Consider the following 20,125-nt stretch of genomic DNA (forward strand, 5'->3'; position numbering starts at 1 on the left):
GTTCTGATATATAAGGAAAAAATTTAGATTAAAAAGGCCTTTCATAGCTAAAACTCAAACACTTTAAACATAACTGCCAGGCTTGTTTTTAGTTTTGCTGTAACTAAACAGCTTGCACTGATTGGAGGTTAATATTAATGATTAGAATATGACCTGCTTTACTGGTTCACACACACATACAGAAATTCAATACAAGACGTTACCATTAGACAATAAAAAAGTGGAATTTTCAAAGCAAGTGATGTCATACTTTGTCTAAATTTGGTAAAAAAGATTGTATGTTAGATTTTTTTTCAGTTTAAGTTTTATTTGTTTTTAAATGGTTAGATAATTCATTACATATTAATAGCTTTTCCATGAAAAAACAACAAATATACAAAAAGAAACATTCTGCATGCATGTACACAGTTTTGAACCTATTTTGTCAGTTTTGAGTAAATCAAAGCAAACAATTGTGAATGACATCAAAACCCTCTCAACACCCATTAAAAATGGGTGTACCTGAATTTTGCTACTTATTATAAGTGATCCCTCAAATTTTCCTGCTAGTTTCCATCCAAACCCATGGATGAAGTCCTAGAAGTCCATCAAATCCCTCTAACTTTTTATAAAGGGGCTTGAGTTTCAAAATCTTCAATACCAAATTAAAACAATAATTTAAAAAGGTTCCTTACATGTTGATGTAATTGAAAAGAAAGAAAATTAATTGAGTAAAATCCCTGATCCCTTATTACTGGAACTCTTTCACCAGTATTCTCAAAAGCACAAAATATATTTACATTCTTTAAAGGGTGAGATCACAGAAGCAAAATATAAAGTTGTTTCTTCAACAACTGTCAGAAGAAGTCAAAAATCACTTTAGCAAGATACACAAGTACAATCAAGAATTACTAAATACAAACGTTGTATGATTCTTCTTCAAGGAATAACCTTGAGTCTTGACAACAACTCTCTCATGATTGTTATTATAAGCTTGTATTATATTTTTTGGTTATTTTACATCAATCACGATGAATACTTCTACATACCACGCAAGAAAAACTGGTTGTTATGCAACTTTTTCACTACTCTCATAAAGGTAACCATTATTTACCATTACAACCAATTATATCTTATAAGATTCTATACTATGTTGTTGCACAGTCTCAGATCACTCATTATATGTACCAATAAGAAATAAAACTAGTTATGCCAAGTAATATTTTTAATATTGTTATGAGACAATGACAGGAGGATATAATAACAAAAATCAAAATTCATTAATCTTAACTTATTATATTATCTGTTTCTATAATTTTAGCTCATTAACAATTGTCCATTTATTTGCTTTTATAATATATCATAATGCTATGATAAGTTAAATGTATGGCTTTTTTTTTCATGCATGTTTACAATACAGTAGTTCACCATCTGCTATTGAAGAAAACCAGTCTCACTGTAATTATATCTTCCGAGATATCAATCTATTGTATCAAGAATTCAACTGAAGTTATAATGTTTATATCTTTCAACCATTTAAACAACCAAAAGATTTCACTGGATTAACTTCCTTCCTTCAATGCATCTAACTTCTTTGTTGAATATTTTCTGGATGCTTTCAAAAGATGTTTTACTCTTCCAAAGTGTTTCTCTTTTAGGAATTTCTTCATAGTATGGAAACTGTTTTTGTTTTTACTTTAGATAATTTTGAAAAAAATTAATATATGATTTGCATGTAGACAAGATGACTGACTCCCTACCTCCACTTAAGTTCAGGAAAAACTGTATATTATTAGATAGCATCACATCTCTTATTAGAAAGCATCTTCCATTTTTATACAATTATTTTTGTAATAATGTGAAACACTTGACAATATATAGTACTCCAATTCAATACCTTGTTATATTGAAACATAAAAATAATTTGTTTAACAGAAGAGACACCAGTTTAATGAAATCACAGTGTGTGTGTGTGTGTGTGTGTGTATATATGACTCTTAGATTAGATATGATGGACATTATCTACCATGAAAAACTGTAATTTACATGATATCAGAAACCCTTAATGCTACTGATCTTACCTAGCACAGAAGAACTATTACATATCATCTTCATCTACAAATTATGTTTTATAACCTTTTCTTTGATATTTTTCTTTTAACATAACTGGTCAATAAAACCCATTAATTTTAGTACACTCTTTGATTGTTAAGTGATGAATAAAAAGCTATAAACAAACAACTTAAACATTTCTTTATGTTACAGTAAAAAAGCCAACAGATAGTGATGAAGTTAAGAAAATATTTTTAATGTGTTTGGACAACAAATCTTATGAAGTAAGTGAAGACAAAAAACAACAACACCTTTTCAGCAGTGTTAAATGCTTGGATTATAGTGTCAAAAGAAATAAGCTTACCTTATAACTACATTTTGTAATTATTAAAAAGATCACCAGTGACTCTTGATTATAGTCATCACGTAACAATACTTACTTTACAACTTTTCCACAAACATGTAAAGTTTTCTCCATCTTTCTGACTATCAACATGAACATTACGAATGTGTTCTACAAGTTCACTCGGACAATCTACCTCAGTAACACAGTTTAACCACTTGCATGTTAAGAGTGACCCAGCCTTAGAACTGGCAGTTGATTGGCTTGAAGTTAATAAGGTGGCAGTAGGGGACTGGTTATAGCATAATGAGGAAGAAACTAGAGATTGCCTAGAAAATGATGAAGTACTAAGACCTTGGCTGGAAGATGAGGCTTGTGAATACACATCAAGGTTCTTTTCAACATGAGACTTTTCCCACTCTTTAACCTCTAATGCACTGAAAGTATTAATGGAATCATCACTGATATTATCAGTCTCACTACACTTCTCTGTTACATTTTGTTCCCTCGATAATTCTTGAAAATCGATTTTCTGGACCCCAGTATCTTCTTCATACTTAACATCTTGCTCATTGAAACCTAATGAACCATTAGGCTGAGATGTGCCATCTTGGAGAAGATCGTCCCTTTGATACTCTAATGAATGTTCAGATATATCATCCTTAGAACAATTCCTTCCTGGCAAGACACCATAGTCAACACTATCAAAATCGTCACTTCCAAGTAGACAATTATCATTGGTTTCCTCTGACAGAGAGGCTGGTAGAGGTGGCATGGGCTGAGGAATATCTGGAGAAGCTGGACATTCTGGTGAGCATGGTTCTGAAACACTAGTGGTATCACTTGACTGGCAAGAATCACTGGCTCCACTGCTTACGGCCACACTGAGGAAGCAAAAAAAAACAATAACTCTTGAATGTGGCTTGCACCTCCCTTAACTTAAAACAGTTACAACACATACTAATAGAGTTTTATTTATACTTTGGGGAAGATAATTCTGTACACAATTGACAGAGCCAAGTGAAATATTCATTAGCAACAACTAAAAAAAAACAAAAAACTTCCAAAACTGTATTTAAAAAATCAAAGTAAACTGCCCACACAAAAAAGTTGTAAAAACCACTTCATTGGAAAAATAATAATAAACAAACAACATGTAAATCAGGAAAGGAGCTTGAATAATTTCTAGATTTTTTTTTTTGAACAATTCAGACTAGATACCTGTATTGACACAACATTAACACTGGATAAGTCACACAAAGATACAAACTATTACACTTGAAGCTAACATTTCTTACTCTGATGCCTCAGTCTATAAAATATCATGGTAATGGAGCCCAAAATGTATCATGGATGTTTAATAGATGTTTCTTTACATTAAAAATATGCTACAGATATAAATGCTTAAAATCATATTTTAATTTTTATGAGTTTAAAAAATGTTTATAATATTAAATAAGTTACACAATCTGGAAAAATTCCAGTCAAAATTAATTTGCTAACAACTTAAACAATGCATTAAACTGTATTGTTAAACATACAATGAAATAAACTGTATTGTTAAATACACAGTGAATTAAGTTGTATTGTTAAACATACAGTAAATTAATCTGTATTGTTAAATATACAGTGAATTAATCTGTGTTGTTAAACATTTCATTTCACTTTCTTCTATGACAGGAAACTTCTACCTCTCAATCCAATTTTTTTATATTTAATCAAATGGATGAGTTCAGTGTGAATAAGTAATTATTAAAGGCTAAAATAATGTGTGATTAAACTACTAGTAATAACAACTAATAACATTTTGTTAACTATTTAACCACAATTTTTAAAGGAAATGAAATAGGAATATTATCATTTGTCTAATCAGTATAGAAGTTTTAAACCTTTTTAACTAAAGTTTTTTTTTTTTTTTTTTGGGCTTAGCATAAGACCTTCATTTCGTTATTTATAGGCTGATAATCAATCATTTCTGCCCAGTACTACGGCGTTGATTATATTTATAATGTAATGTGAGTCAGGGTGTTTACACCAATAACCTATATTACACGTTACGTAGGCCTTTTGGTGCACACGAACACAATATCAACTTATTTTAGCAAATGTTCTGACCACGATAAGTCAGTAATGAACTTGGTAGAAGGTTTGGTGTCTGTCTGTAACACTAACACTAATAGCAAGAAGACGAACATCTCCATACACGGCCCCGCTCGTCGTTTATCGAACCCACGCTTTTGTGTAATGCCAGCAATAAAAGCTTCCTGGCTTTTCTTACCTGACGGAAAATCTACTTATTTCAACGGTTGTTAACGATGTGAAATCTTTCCAAGGTAGCAACGCAATGGTCCAGCAGTCGTCCATTGCTGCCCCAAGTCCACAATCTGGTCCACATTAAACAAAGGTCAACCTCCGACCACGACCCTAACAAAGGACATCAGATTCTGCGACATCTATCGAGCATTGCTAGAAACTCGGCAGAGAGAGAGAGATGTAAGACCGTGACGTAAATACTTCCTCTCTGGTCCTGGCCTCCGACGTGGGATGTAAAAACACGCTTGCACGATGAGGTTTTGACATTTTTCGTTATGCATAATTAATGTAGAAGTTTAGTGTGTCTTTTGTTGTTGTAATTTCTTGTGGTTGATAATTAAAACGAAGTAATGTTTATTGTTTATACTCCAGCATGCGTAAAACTAAATAAACATTAAATGACGTTTTATATGTAATAAACAACAAAAAGCATTCCACTTCCTACAGTTCAATATCATCATGGGCGTTAAGGTTTTACACCCTACTCAGCTACTCTCTGAAACTTTCAAGTTTCAAATATTATTTTTTAGCACAACTGTGTATCTATTTGCAGTTATGGCAAAGTTACCAAGGTCCGTTGTCCAGTAAATAAAGTTTTATCCTTGGGAAGAAGCTTTGTGTAAGCCTGCCATAAATATTTGATTGAATAGTTCAGTGTCCCTCTGACAGAAATTTACTCAACTACTGACCAGAGGACATTCAACACATACCATCGACGCTAAGGAGTTAACTGTCATTCTTATAACGCAAACACAGCTTAAAAGTACTAGAATATTTTTGTAATATCACACGGATTCAAATCAGGCTTGTCGGTTTCGAAATTTGGAGCTAACCTACACCCTCAACCATAACATATAAAACAATATCTTAAATAAATACTTTAAAAATATCTAAACGCTTACAAAACCGGTATTATAATGAGAGGAGAAACTGTATACTATTTCGAGTAATGTTACTTTCTTATTGTAGACTATAAGTCAGCCAGCCATAAGTGTTTTAATCATGTGTTATAAATGAGCCTACATCTCGTTACTGAAGTGACTGACACAAGGTTATTTACTGAAACACTGTATTTTAAAATGTTGAATGAAACTCCAATTCACTCATTTTTATAAACAGGTTTTAACTCAGTTTAAACATTAACTTACCAGGGTTGACCATCCCATTTAAACCTTAATAAGACCCTTCCCCCCAATGTTACCATTTAAAATTTGATAATGAGCAGTTTACCTACTATCATTTGAAATAATTAGAAGACATCTTAGTTCATGTAAATCTATACACAGGCTCGCATCTACTTCTGTGGCTTTAACGTGTAACAATACCTAACATTACATTAAAACTAGTATTAAATAAGAAATGACTGTACTTTTTCTTCTACGAATTCCTCCTTCACCCCCCATCCACCCCCAGAAAAAATACCAAGGAGGAGTAACTCCTCTTATGGTACTTGTCTGCGTTCTGTATACCTGCGTGGTAATAACACATGCCGTCCTACAATTCAAATATATGCTGTGCGAGGCGTGGATACATTTACTGGTATTTAAATTAATGTTTAGGAAGAATTTGTATTGAATAGGCTTAAATGTGCGATAATGTCATATACTAGGACAATATACACATTGATCTATTGTAAACTCCAATTTTATTTTCGTCAGGCTCACTTCACGTGAATCTGAGGTCCTATAACACTAAAACTAGGATTTCAAAACTTACGGTATGTTACGATAGATATGCATCTAGTTTAAGGACAAAATACATTTGTTGGTTCATCTAAGGCTTAAAGCCATTCAATTTACTAAACTTTAAATTCAAGAAGCCAACATTCGCAAGTGAATGCAACATGTCTCCACCATGTAATTCCAACATGGGCAATTTTGATACCAAAACAAAACGAAAACTATCTATATCGTTACTTCGGGCCAGCAGGGTGTCTTTTTACCAAATAGTGGATTAACGTCATACTCATGAATAGTTCACGAAAACCTTAAAGTATACTTTCGTTGCTTAAAAATAAGAGTAAAAAATAGAAATTCTAAAACTGTCTATATCAATGTTTGGGACCTACGAAGAGTACCTTTACACCAAATTCCATGTAAAACGGTCGAAATAAGTTTAAATAATTGACCAAAACCCCTAAAGTTATGGGTTTCTTTAATTTTTTGACACTCATAAAATGATCAAAAATGTGCATATGCCATATTTTTATGTGAATATGTATGGAACCCGTAAAAAGTATCTTTGTGTCAAATATCATGTAAACTGACCGAAAAAGGTTGGAGTAATTGTAAAAATAACACATGACATTATGCTTTTTGTGGCCTCTTGACATCATGACCATCGTGGTGAGCAGAGTATAGATAGCCTCTTGTGTAGTTTTGTGTTTAATTTCAACCAACCAAAAAGCTAACTTTAACAGAAGGAAACTGCAACCATCAAGTCGATTTATATAATAAATGGGAATGAGCTTTAGCTTAAACCCTTGATATAAGCAGTGTATGCTTATCACAGGATAATAAGAGTGAGTGAATATTTTATTCCACGAAGGAGAAGTGGATAAACACTTCATTCCCCAAATGAGAAGTAGATAAACGCCTTTTTCCACAAATGAGAAGTGGATACACACTTTGTTCCACAAATGAAAAGTGGATATACACTTTATATTTCACAAATTAAAAATGGATAAACACCTTATTCACAAATAAGAAGTGGATAAACACTTTACTCCCCAAATGAGAAGTCAATAAACGTCTTTTTCCACAAACGAGAAGTGGTTAAGCACTTTATTCCACAAATTCTCATTTGTAATAGATAAACACTTTATTCCCAAAATGAGAAGGGCGTAAAACACTTTATTCCACAAATGAGAAACGGATAAAATTTTTGTTCACCAAATGAGAAGTGAATAAACACTTCATTCCCCAAATGAGAAATGGATAAATGCTTTTTTCCACGAATGAGAAATGAATGAACACTTCATTCCCCAAATGATAACTGAATAAACGCCTTTTTCCACGAACGAGAAGTGGATAAACACTTTCTTCCACAAATGAGAAGTGAATAAACGCTTTTTTCTACAAATGAGAAGTAAATGAACACTTCATTCCCCAAATGAGAAGTGAATAAATGCCATTTTCCACGAACGAGAAGTGGATATACACTTTATTCCCCAAATGAGAAGTCGTAAACTTTTTCTACGAACGAGAGGCGGATAAACATTTTATTCTTCAAATAGAAAGTGGATATACACTTTTTTCCCAAATGAGAAGTCGATAAATGTCTTTTTCCACGCACAAAAAGTGGATAAACACTTTATTCCATAAATGAAAAGTGGATATATACTTCATTCCCCAAATGAGAAGTCGATAAACGTCTTTTTCCACGAACAAGAAGTAGACAAACACTTTACTCCACAAGCGAGAAGTGGATAAACACTTTATTTCCTAAATGAGAAGCGGGTAAAATTTTTGTTCTCCAAATGAGAAGTGGATAAACACTTTATTCCCCAAATGAGAAGTAGATAAAACTTTATTTCCCAAATGAGAAAAGGATAAACATTTTTTCCACCAATGAGAAATGGTTAAACACTTTATTTCCAAATGAGAAGTGGATAAACACTTTATTCCACCATGAGAAGTGGATAAACCCTTTTTTCCAGTAACGAGAAATGAATAAACACTTCATTCGTCAAAGGAGGATAACCAATTTATTTCACGAATGATAAACGGTTAAAAGCTTTATTCCACGAATGAATAGTGGTTTACTCGCCTAGGCCTCGTCTACTGGTGGATGACAACGTTTCAGGTGACTTCCGTTAACTGTCTTCCGGTCAGTAACGGAACGTCTTCCCACTGTCGATCCTTGAAACTAAATACGATAAGGAACAAATACGAAACACTCTTAAGAGACAGGTCTCCAACGTCTGTCTTATTCTTTAAAGATAATTTTTTTTCACATTCCTTCTCTTTATGACTGCACATGGCACTATTTTTTCCCCTTAGCTTATTGTTGTTCGTGCTTGCTAAAAGCTTATTAAGTATATTCAGCAAACGATATTTAGAAACGTGTGACATCTGTATACACATCACACTTAAATTTCCATAGTAACTACAGTCGTAAGTGGAGGAACGTTAAGAAGTTAAAAATCATTACCACTTTCTCAGACATGTACATGATATATTTAATACAGTGTTCCAAAAGATGTTGAAATTTAAAAGCAATTAAAGTTGCACTGACATACATTACTCAATCTCTTTTTCTCGATGGAAGTTGGTTTTATTATTTGAAAGGGGTTTTCTCTTTAAAGCTAATGAACTTACCCAAAATACATGGAAATTAAATTGTTTTTATCCAATTGAATTTTAACGTACATTAATTGGTATTTTTTGTTTTGTTTTCGTTGTTACACGAAGGCTTTAGGTCATTTATCATGAATCGTATACCTAATAATACAACTGTATGTTATTTTGAGTACTGTAACTAAAGTGCTTCGCTACAAAATGCCTTCTACAAAAAATAATAGTACCGTGTTTCTCCGAAAATAAGACAGGGCTTATATTAATTTTCACTCCAAAATATGACACCAGGGCTTATTTTCGGGGGATATCTTATTTTGATATATTAAAAAAATGAAGTTACAAAGTAGAACTATTAAACTAACCATTTAAAATAAACTATTATTAAACTATTAAACTAACTGATTAATACTTAAACAAACTAATTAACTAACTATTAAACTAATTAATAAATTAATTTTTTTTATTTCTTTCCTCTTCCTGCCACTCTTAACTAGGGCTTATTTTAAGGGTATGGCTTATATTAAAACTATCCCCAAAAATCACACTAGGTCTTATTTTATGGGTAGGTCTTATTATCGGAGAAACACAGTACTTGACGTCGTCAGCGGAGAGAGGAAGCTTACGCTATTGGGCACAGCGTTGGATGCAAAAAATCATGCAAGGACATTAGGTTATATATAGTCAGCGGCAAGACGGCGAAAAAAGTATACGAGGCTCTATCCCTCACTGCTACCAGTGTATGACTGGTTCGTTGTGATAACATTAGTAACTATAAATAATTTAAATAACGATAATACAGCTAAATCTAGACCGGATTACATTTGAAAAATTAACCACAGTATTACTGATTTACTTCTACATGGATCCATATTTTAGATCAGCTTCTGCTGGACTTTTAGCAAGGAAAGCTGTACTTTCTTTGTTACTTTGTACGATATCTCAAATGAAACTGACATAAGTGCTCGTAAAATCTGACAGAGAAATACTCACTGTAATCTTAAAACAAGGTTTAGAACTCAAAGAAAAACTGAAAAAAAAAAAAAATCAGATGTGACATTACTTTCAAATTCAAACAAGAAATTACGACGCTACTACCAAAAACAAAGTCAGTCAGCTATGACATTACTTACAAATCACAATCAGGCAGCTATAACATTACTTACAAAAGCAAACAGTCAGACAGGTATAAAGTTTCTTACAAAACCACACAGTCAGCTATAGCGTTATTTACAAATCACACGATCAGGAAGCTATAAGATTACTTACAAATCGTACAAAAAGCTATAGCTTTATTTCCAAAAGCACATAATCAGATAGCTATAACGTTACTTACAAAAAAAACAATATGAAAGTTTATTCTGCACAATATATGAACTGTTTAGTTCATACTCTAACATTTTATTTATTATCACAATACACAGCGAGACCATTATAACTATTTCACTTCTTTTGAGCCATTTAAACGTTATTATAAGATAACTAGACATTTATTGTTAAAAGTTATGTTTAAGAATACAAGTAGACATTTATAATCACAAGTAAAACAAATATATTTACAAAAGATATAATTTTCAATTTCTTCTATATCCTATATATACAAATCAGGTAATCTACCTTATAAAATCAATGCTTTCTGATCTCTCCTTATTGAATAACCTTATTATAACTAACCTTTTTCGTTTCCTTTTAAGCTTCATACGTAACTAAACAATTTACAATAACCAGAAAATAGGTATTTTCCCAATTGGCATTAGACACGACCTGTAATACCCAATTAAACTTAATTGCAAAGATGTTACCTTCCGTGTAATAAACTGTAAACTTAAATAATGCTGTCGTAAGTGTGAAAATTAAACGTTGTAAGACAACGACTTGAAACATAACGAAGATAAATTTTATTTTCGGGAACATTCTACTTGTTTCAGATATTTGCTATCAAACACGAAACCTGAGGTAACATTTATTTACATAACTTGTCCTAGTCCTACAGTGAAAAAAAAAAATGGGAGGGGCACCAAGGTAATACATAAGTTGGTGATCCTTATGACCTGACTCAGCATGACCAGGTGGGTTAAGGTGCTCGACTCGCAATCCAAGGGTTGAAGGTTCGAATCCCCATCGTCCCGAACATGCTCACCCTTTCAGCCGTGGGGCGTTTTAATGTTACGATCAAACCCACTACTGGTTGGTAAAAGAGTAGCCCAAGAGTCGGTGGTAGGTGGTGATGACTAGCTGCTTTCCCTCTAGTTTTACACTGTTAAATTAGGGACGACAAGCGCAGATAACCCTCATGTAGCTTTGCGCAAAGTTCAAAACAAACTAAACCAAACCTTACTACCTCCTAATAACCTACTTTGGAATTTACGAATCTATATTCTGTAGAAGAAACTGCGAAAATGTGTACTTTAAAATAGAAACCAAACAAGACGAGAACAGATTTACAGTATAATGGTATAGAATACGTTTTTGTACGATACACCATAAAAACAGCATAAACTGCCGACGAAGTACCTTAACACTGACAATATTTATACTTTTCTTATAATATAATTTATTTGTTTTGATTTTCGCGCAAAGCTACACGAGGGCTATCTGCGCTAGCCGTCCCTAATTTAGCAGTGTAAGACTAGAGGGAAGGCAGCTAGTCATCACCACTCACCGCTAATTCTTGGGCTACTCTTTTACCAACGAATAGTGGGATTGGTCGTCCGTCATAACGCCCTTACGGCTGAAAGAGCGTCCAGCATCTTAACCACCTGGCCATATCGGGCCTGACTGTTATAATATATATACATATATAGTTTATGATTCGCTTCGACCTCTATACTAGCTATATCGTGGAAACAATAATAATAACCTGCTGAATATTTAACTATTGTAACGGATCAGAATATTTCCTGGAAACTTCCGGCCCAGTACTTCATATACACTTATATTCTGTAAGCTATAATTTCAACGTTTTAGTTTAGATGTTTGAAGGCATCGTTAAGGTCTAGAGCGCTCATAAAATTGGTTCCTGAATCGAAAACCTTTACGTATTTGGTATAACTGAGAGTTTAGGCCCGTTATGATCATTCGGTTAGAGCGTTTGACTCTAAATGTGAAGGTGGCGGATTCAAATCTCTGTCCTACCAACCAGGAGAGCTTTTTAAGTCGGGTGAGCGTTATAAGTCACGATCAATCCCCACTCTTTTATGGTAAATAGGGCGGCTAGCATAGATAGCCCTCGTGTGTAACTTTGCGCGAAATTCAAAAGACAAACACAAGCTAAATTTCAGTAAAAATACAAGTAGGTAATTAACAGAGAAAATTGAACGAGACAAGTCATTCTATAACAGTAGTTTTGTAAGCTAAATTAGTGAGTTATTTTCCATTTGTCATCAATAAAGGAAATTTCTTTTAAGTGTTATTAGGATTATAGTATAGTCTCTACTGAAAAGTTTTCTGTTTGAAGTTAGGCCTACGAGTGGAAGCGGCTTTATCAGATCTTAAATAAATTGGATAATGCTGCACGGACTGGACTCGCGTAATTTACCCAAAAGAGAGCCAAAGGCCGCCTGCAGGAGTCACCTGTGTTAACCACTCGCACTACAATATAGTAGTGTGTTGCCTGTCAGTCAGTCAGTAAACACTAGAATGACGTCACCTAAGAGACGCTTAACGTTGCAAATTGTACTGTCGTGACGTCAGTAAAATTTGCGTATGTCATGAATCACGAGAAAAATTATACACTGTGTAGGCTACAACGTAGCATGATGTATGAACTTCAAAAGCAAGAAATAAAAATACTCTTAATTTTGGTTCTATTTAATCTTGAAACAGAACACCATTTTGCTAAAAAAAACATTATTAAAGACACACCTAACGACAAAGTGGGGTACAATAATATACTAGTTGCAAGATGAGAGGAGTCTTATGAGGGAAAACCTTCTGGAAAATTAAGTTTATACGATGCCTAATTATTTAGTACAACTTCTACTCGTGAGATAAAATTTATTTATTAATTACCTTTATGCAGCTCTGATTTGATTACAAAGAGCACACTGTCTCAATTCTGTGAAACACAGCGGAGCAAAACATTCTAACAGGTTATATTTATAGTACAAAATGAAAATACCCGTTCGACTTGCTTGGCATCGAAGACAAATAAAATATTGATGTTGAAGTAAACAGACGTCTAAAGGACTAAAAATATATCAAGTTTCTAGAAACGTCTTATAACAAATAAAATAAACATGCACCGATATAGGGAGGGCTACTGATGTGATAAACACTTCCACGAGTTAGGATATATAACAAAAATCGTTTCACGAACGGATAATACGAGAATGTTTAATTCTTAATACATATGGCAGTACAGTATTACGCAGATGATCATCTTGTCTTTCTAGGATTGTTTGTTTTTCTTTACTTATCAAACCTTAACCATGCAACAAGAACACACGATATACAGTGTTCAAGCTAAGCATTCACGTTTTAAACGTTCTAGGAGACAAGTCACTAATTCTGCAAAAATAACATAAATACATTACAGAGAGTTAAACTCACTGCATCAGCAGTCATCGCCATAACATTCCCAGAAGGAATGCAATCACACATTATACTAACCAATGCCTCTAACTTACATATGTCACAACTTAAACGTAACATCTTTTCAACAGTTGTTTTAAAACACCACTTTGAATAGCAGGTGAAGTTGACAAGACTGTTATTGACAATGTTTGCTACCACTCATGTAAAAATATTAATAAGTTTCGACTGCTTGAAGTTAAACATAAAGCTACATAATGGAATATTTGTGATTTGTCCACCACCGGTACTGAAAAGTGGTTTTCAGCGCTGTAAGTCTGCGGACATACCGTTGTGCCACTGGAGGACAATATTAATAAGAACAATTAAAAACGTACAACTGACAATATTATGGGGATGGGGGTTGAGCCCTTTTTAATTCACCTAAATTAATTTAAATACGTGTATAACGTTATGACATTTCACCTATTTCACCATTCCATGTTATACAACGAACCAACATATATATATATACACACATATATATATTGTAAAATTAAATAATTATACATAAATGAAGTTAAATAAGCAAACAAACCCACGAGGAAGGAAACGTTAAAAACAACAAATCCCAACCTCTGATTAATTATATCATAACCATAATTTTTGAGCCATAAACAAAGCACATTAAAATTAAACAAAATACGCTGCATATTTTTAAAAAGATCCTAGGGTACAAGCTACAACGTTGGATTATAAAATGTATCCTACGTTTTAGAGGTGACTACTGAAGTAGAACCCACTTTCCGGTGGGGATACACCGTCTATCAGTCTTAACCTGCAATTCGCTAGTTCCACATAAGAAGATTAAAATTTAGGAAAGCGAGATGTGGATGCCCACAACGTCCCACATCTATATCACTATTCACTTCCTGGAGACAGTTGTGGGAAGATGACTGCTCTCCCAACTTAAAATAAGAAAAAGATGAACATAAAAATATTAAAATAAAATACAAAATAAGGAAAATGACGTACCGCCATTTCGAGGTAAGTAAGATAAAACTTACCTCTTGAGGTTAGCATTCTTGCCCCCAGTATGGTAAAGGCACTAATTAACACGACATTGAACCATATCAGTATACTAAATTTACTGTGACTGTCGCGCTTTTATATTTATTAAAATTTCATAAAGAAATTTTAGATAAAAATATTAAATTATTCTGTAATAAATACAAAAAAGTAAAATCAAAGAAATTTTACTAATAATTATTTTTAATTCAAAATAAGACCATTTAAGAACTTGGCACTATTTATGCGGGTGTACACCTTGAGCTGCATATAAAAGCACGACAGTCGCAGTAAACTTAGTATATTAATATGGTTCAATGTCGTGTTAATTAGTCACTCTATCATATTGGGCGCAGGAATGTTAACTTCAAAAGGCAAGTTTTATCTTACTTACTCCCAGATGTTAGTACCTTATTTTATTTTCATCTTTTTTATGTTTATCTTTTTCCTTTTCTTATTTTAACTTGGGAGAGCAGTCGCCTTCCCACAACTGTCTCCAGGAAGCAAAAGGTGATATAGATATGATACGTTGTGGGCTTGAGTACCCACATCTTGCTTTCCTAATTTCTAATCTTCTTATGTGAGACTAGCGAATTGGAGGTTAAGACTGATAAACGGTGTGCCTCCATCGCAGTGTGTGTCGCACTTCTCATTCACCTCCAAAACCAAGGATACATTTTATAATCCCACGTTGTAGGTTGTATCCTAGGATATTTTTAAAATATGCAGCGTATTTTGTTTAATTTTAATGTGTTTTGTTTATGGCTTACAAATTTATGGTTATATTATATACACATACATATATAAGAATTTATAACAGACATACACACACGTAAATATAATTGAAAAAAATATTGAACAGATTTCAAATGACTGAAGAAAAAAATATTTTTCGTTCCTTTGCAAATGTTTGTTTGTAGTTTAGCAAGAAGCTGCACATTGGGTTAAATGGGCTCTGCTCACCACGTTTTAATTCCGTAAACATACCACTGTGTCATTAGGGTCTCTTTGCAAATGGCACAAATTCATACCTGAGAAATCATCTGATAATTTAACTTTTTCAGAGCACGGAGTTTTAATGCTACTATTTAATTAAGCATACAAAAGAAACCACGTAATAGAAAGTCCCAAGTTTGTGAAGTTATAGACATGGCAAAAAATGCTTTTTCATTTGCTTTTTCTTATGACTTCTTTGTACAAAATAAATAAATAAATATCACGCTCTCTTTCCGGATAAAGTGTACTTCTTTAAATATAAAAACATAAAACAAGGATGGCCAAACCTCATGAGCTACTACTGGGTTTAAGGCCGAAAATATCGTAAAACAAAGTATTCTGATTATTATAAGTGGTACAAGTTGAAATTATATTTATTTAGCTGCGCTCGTTACTAGGTATATATTTTTCTTCTGATCTGCTCGCTTTGATCAGGAGTCCATATTAATTATAGTATCATTAAGTACAAAATGTTAGTTTAAACTAAAAATATGTTCATCTATGAATTTCTTTATACATGGAGTGAACGTAAACGGATGGTCCATTATAAGCAAATTAAATCTAGTCTCACAAGTAACTATTAATTTGTTTTGTTTGTTGTTAAGTGCAAAGTTACACGATAGGCAACTTGTGCTCTGCCCACCACGGGTGTTGTAACTCGAATTTCAGCATCATTAACATGTATATATTCCTATGAGCCAACGGGGGAGCTAACTTGTTTGGAATGATATTATGAAATATAATATACCATTTAAATTTCAATAATTCACTACTACCAAGAAAAAGATATTTTTCGAAAATAATTAACTGTTGTTTAAATTGTCTTATTGCTTTTATTCACTAAATACTGTAAGATATGCGCGTAAACTGCCTGTCTATAACATCACATCAACCTATTGTTCTTCAACTATGACGTAACAAAGCGTCAACCGTAGAACAAAGAAATGGTTAAATGCTGCAATAATAATATTCTGACATTACCTTAGGTACGTTTATTAATTGAAACCCGACTTTCGTTGTTCATATGAATGTAATAAAGGTGGTTGTAGCTTCACAAAGTATACCAACACATTCACGTTTCTTTCTTAGAGTAACTTAGCAGTTTATAGTTTATACGTTCGAGATCTGCTCTGGTCCATATTTTTAAAAGTTTACAAAATGCTTAGTTTTTAAATTGGGTTTATTGTTGTTTTTATAAACGATTGCTTATTGAAAGTCTATATATTTCAGTCTGTAAATCATAAGTAGTGCAACACGGTAGCGATTTTAGAAAGTAAAGGATTTTTTAAAAATATAGTACTCAATTTTGCGTGGAACTCCTGAAGAGCCAAGAGCTTAATTTATTTTTAAATAAATAACGTGTATACAATTACTAGGTAACTATTTAACAACAGTTAGAATTTAACAACAGGATTCGTACACATTTTCTACTATCAAAGTTAAGGTGTTTTAAAGGAAATTGATTCATGTTCCACAAAAGTGGATTTTCCACTGGCCTACTGTTTGTTTGTTTTCGAATTTCGAGCAAAACTAAACAAGGGCTATCTGCGCAAGCCGTCCCTAATTTTGCAACGTAAGACTAGATGGAAGGCGGCTAGTCATCAATACCCACCGCCAACTTTTGGGCTACTCTTTTACCGACGAATAGTGGGATTGACCATAACATTATAACGCCCCCACGAATGAAAGGGCGATAATGTGACGGGAATTCGATCCCGCGATCCTCGTATTACGAGTCAAGTGCCTTAACCACCTGGCCATGGCAGGCCCCATTGACCTCTTCTTCTCCTTATAGCCATCACGGAATTAACACCCTGTAAAAGTAATATATATTACATTCAGCAATCAGTAAATTCTGAATAATAATAAAACAGATTTCGCTGTATTTAAATGACGCGATTGGTTTTTTTTATCAATCAAAAAGCACTTGGAAATTTATCTTAGGAAATGAAGATTTATTTATTGCGTTAACAAAGACATGTTTGTTTTCACGACTGAGCCCTAAAAACCTCACCAGTCTTACAAAATTCTCGACATCGTGTGTATAGGTAAGTTTTTTATGTTTTCGTTTTTTTCCATGACTTGAGTCAGGAGATAAATTATTAGCCTATCACAGCTTTCGACGTCACGTGCAAACGTATCCCTCCTCCCCTCACACTCACTGAGTTCGGAGATAGTTTAACAGCCTATTATAAACGTCGACGTAAACTGTGAATATATTTGTGTGTGTAGAATCTAATGAAATATTTGCAATCATGCGTTTAAATAGGTTCAGTACAATTTAGGGTATCTTTGGATGTAACTTCTTTGTTGTTCGCATTGCGGAGAAATTGTGAAGGTACATTGAAGAAGAAAAAAAAATCCTACTGCCATTGACAGTGGTTTACTCGTTCAAAATTGTTTACTATGATCGATTTCAGAAAAGAACAAAAAAGAAAAAGAAACACAGCGGGAAAGCTCGAAAAAGTTCCAAGTAAAAATGCAAATAAACCCGTAGCATTTCACGAAAATTTAGAGTCCTTGTGACAGAATATTAAACATAAACTCGAGAACTGAGCACAAACCCTGATTACAGTCGTTTAAAGAGGTAACATGTTAGGTGAAATCACTTTTCGATATTCCAACACAACCACCACAAGAGCAGGAATGACTCATTTCAAACCTTAAGCTATCCCACAGAACAACAACGTTTACACATCGCTGATGTACGCTTCCCACTGAAACATAACTGTCAATTAACCGCGTATTACGTAGCGCTAGCATCAGCATTAAAAAAATAAAGGAAAGAAAAGAAAAGAGAAACAGCGAGCAAAACTTTTACTGCTTTCGTCACCCCAGCAGACAGACTGTAGACGCTAACGATCATCACGTGATGCGAAGACTGCAGGACGTTGCCAATGCCACAGAGTTTTTCTTCTACACACATTCCAATTCAACCAATGACCGCAGGAGGGCGCATCAAGGCTGGGATCTCCGCACGGTAATTTAAAGTTATTTAAAGCCGCCAGAAGCGCAGCGTGCAGCGGTAGAAGACGGGAAACCATGAGTGAAAGTGCTCGATAACACAAAACACTTACGGCATCTACGCAGAAATAGGCTGCACTGCTTCGGTGTGTATTTTTTTTTATCTATGCAATAAAAATTTCCTGTTAAATGGACCTAGATTAAGAGGTCATGGCCGAAAAGGAAGAAGCCAACGTTTATATGCGAATTTATATCTCTAAATTTGCTTAATAATTTTCGAAGAAGGTTCAAGAACGTAAAATATATAATTCAAAAGATCGAATTATCTTAAAACGTAATAATTATTGCAAATGTATATCAGAGAACATTTATTATCAACAATCTAACCACGTAGAGATTGACTTTCAGACTGAAGGGGAAAAAAGGTACTTACACACTTGCACTTTTAAAGAGGCTTAATGTAATTTCACATTATCTCTCCAAAGACACTTTGTATCGCATTATGTACTTTTTTTAGCAAAGAAGTATCTAGTGATAGATGAGCCTCTATAGATAACAAACTTCAGCAGTTCTGTGGTCGACTGACAGAAGTATAAACGTATAAAAAGTGGCTTCCAATAGCAACCACAGTTACTTATCTAGTGCACAAATACGCTTAGAACTATCCGTGTATGGTGTCTAATTTTGAACTGACAGACAAGAGGGAATGTAGTCTAGTCAACAGAACACACCGCCAACTACAGTACTACAATAACCTGATCGAATAATTAGGTTTAGTCACCTCTTTTACAGTGTATTCACTGCTCCAAAGTACGGAGCGCATATCTGTAGCAACAAGACACGAAGTGTGAATCTTCGGATTCGTACACCCGGCATATTTAACGAAAAGGCCACACCCGTTGGTACTGACTGCGAATTCGACCTTTAGTTTCTGCGTAATCCCACTGTGAAATGACATCACATGCTTGGTCTAGTGGTTTTGGTCTTAATTACCTTCGTCACATTTGATTGTGCTTGTTTTTGCGTGTGTGTGTGTTTGTTAGCAAGATTTCTCAAAAATGGCTGAACGGATTTGGACCAAAGGTGAAATAAATTTCGACAATGACTCAACTTATTAGTGATTAGGTTTTGGAGACTAGGATTACGGTCAAAGTTACAGCAAAGCTACGAAAATCCATAAATTACTAATCTGTTAACACTAAGGATAGTTTTCACACCAGTTTTCCAATGTAACTCAGTCAATAAATGATCGGATTCTGGTGAAACTTGGTGAACATATGTAGAATGTTATTCCCACAGTCCTTCCATAAATGATAACAACGGACATACGAACACATTTTCACTTTTTTAAAATGCCGAATGTGATGAACGCTGCGTAGAGGAGGTATAGACTCTACAGAGAACTCCTCTAGTTGCGAAAGAAATGGAATATTTTGCAGAAATAGTAACAAAAGACCTATAGTAGGTTTACTTCCACAGAGCCCACGAAAGCACTGACAAAAAATTAGACCAAATATAAGAATAACAACCACTTTTATTTTTTGCTTTTGAAGTCCATATGCTACATTGTATTCTGCCTACAGAGTGCATAATTCTTCTCGTG

The 20,125-nt window shown here is 33.8% G+C and overlaps 1 protein-coding gene across 14 annotated transcripts in view; it reads right to left on the reverse strand.

Moving 5' to 3' along the window:
• The window catches only part of LOC143244022 (zinc finger protein AEBP2-like), a 77,838-nt gene that overhangs the window by 37,384 nt on the left and 20,329 nt on the right, over positions 1-20,125 (reverse strand). For 12 of the 14 annotated variants that reach the window (XR_013024875.1, XR_013024872.1, XR_013024874.1 and 9 more), the window contains exon 2: positions 2,472-3,258. Coding sequence is in view for 4 of the 14 variants with exons in the window: in XM_076487971.1 (XP_076344086.1) it covers positions 2,472-3,258 (787 nt within the window). In the remaining 10 variants the exon portion in view is untranslated. Of the gene's footprint in view, positions 1-2,471; positions 3,259-4,489; positions 4,585-4,652; positions 4,818-20,125 lie in introns of those variants that run through there. The other 2 variants (XM_076487974.1, XM_076487975.1) reach the window with 2 other exon arrangements.

Source organism: Tachypleus tridentatus, chromosome 2, assembly GCF_004210375.1.
Source record: "Tachypleus tridentatus isolate NWPU-2018 chromosome 2, ASM421037v1, whole genome shotgun sequence".
Classification (NCBI taxonomy): domain Eukaryota; kingdom Metazoa; phylum Arthropoda; class Merostomata; order Xiphosura; family Limulidae; genus Tachypleus; species Tachypleus tridentatus.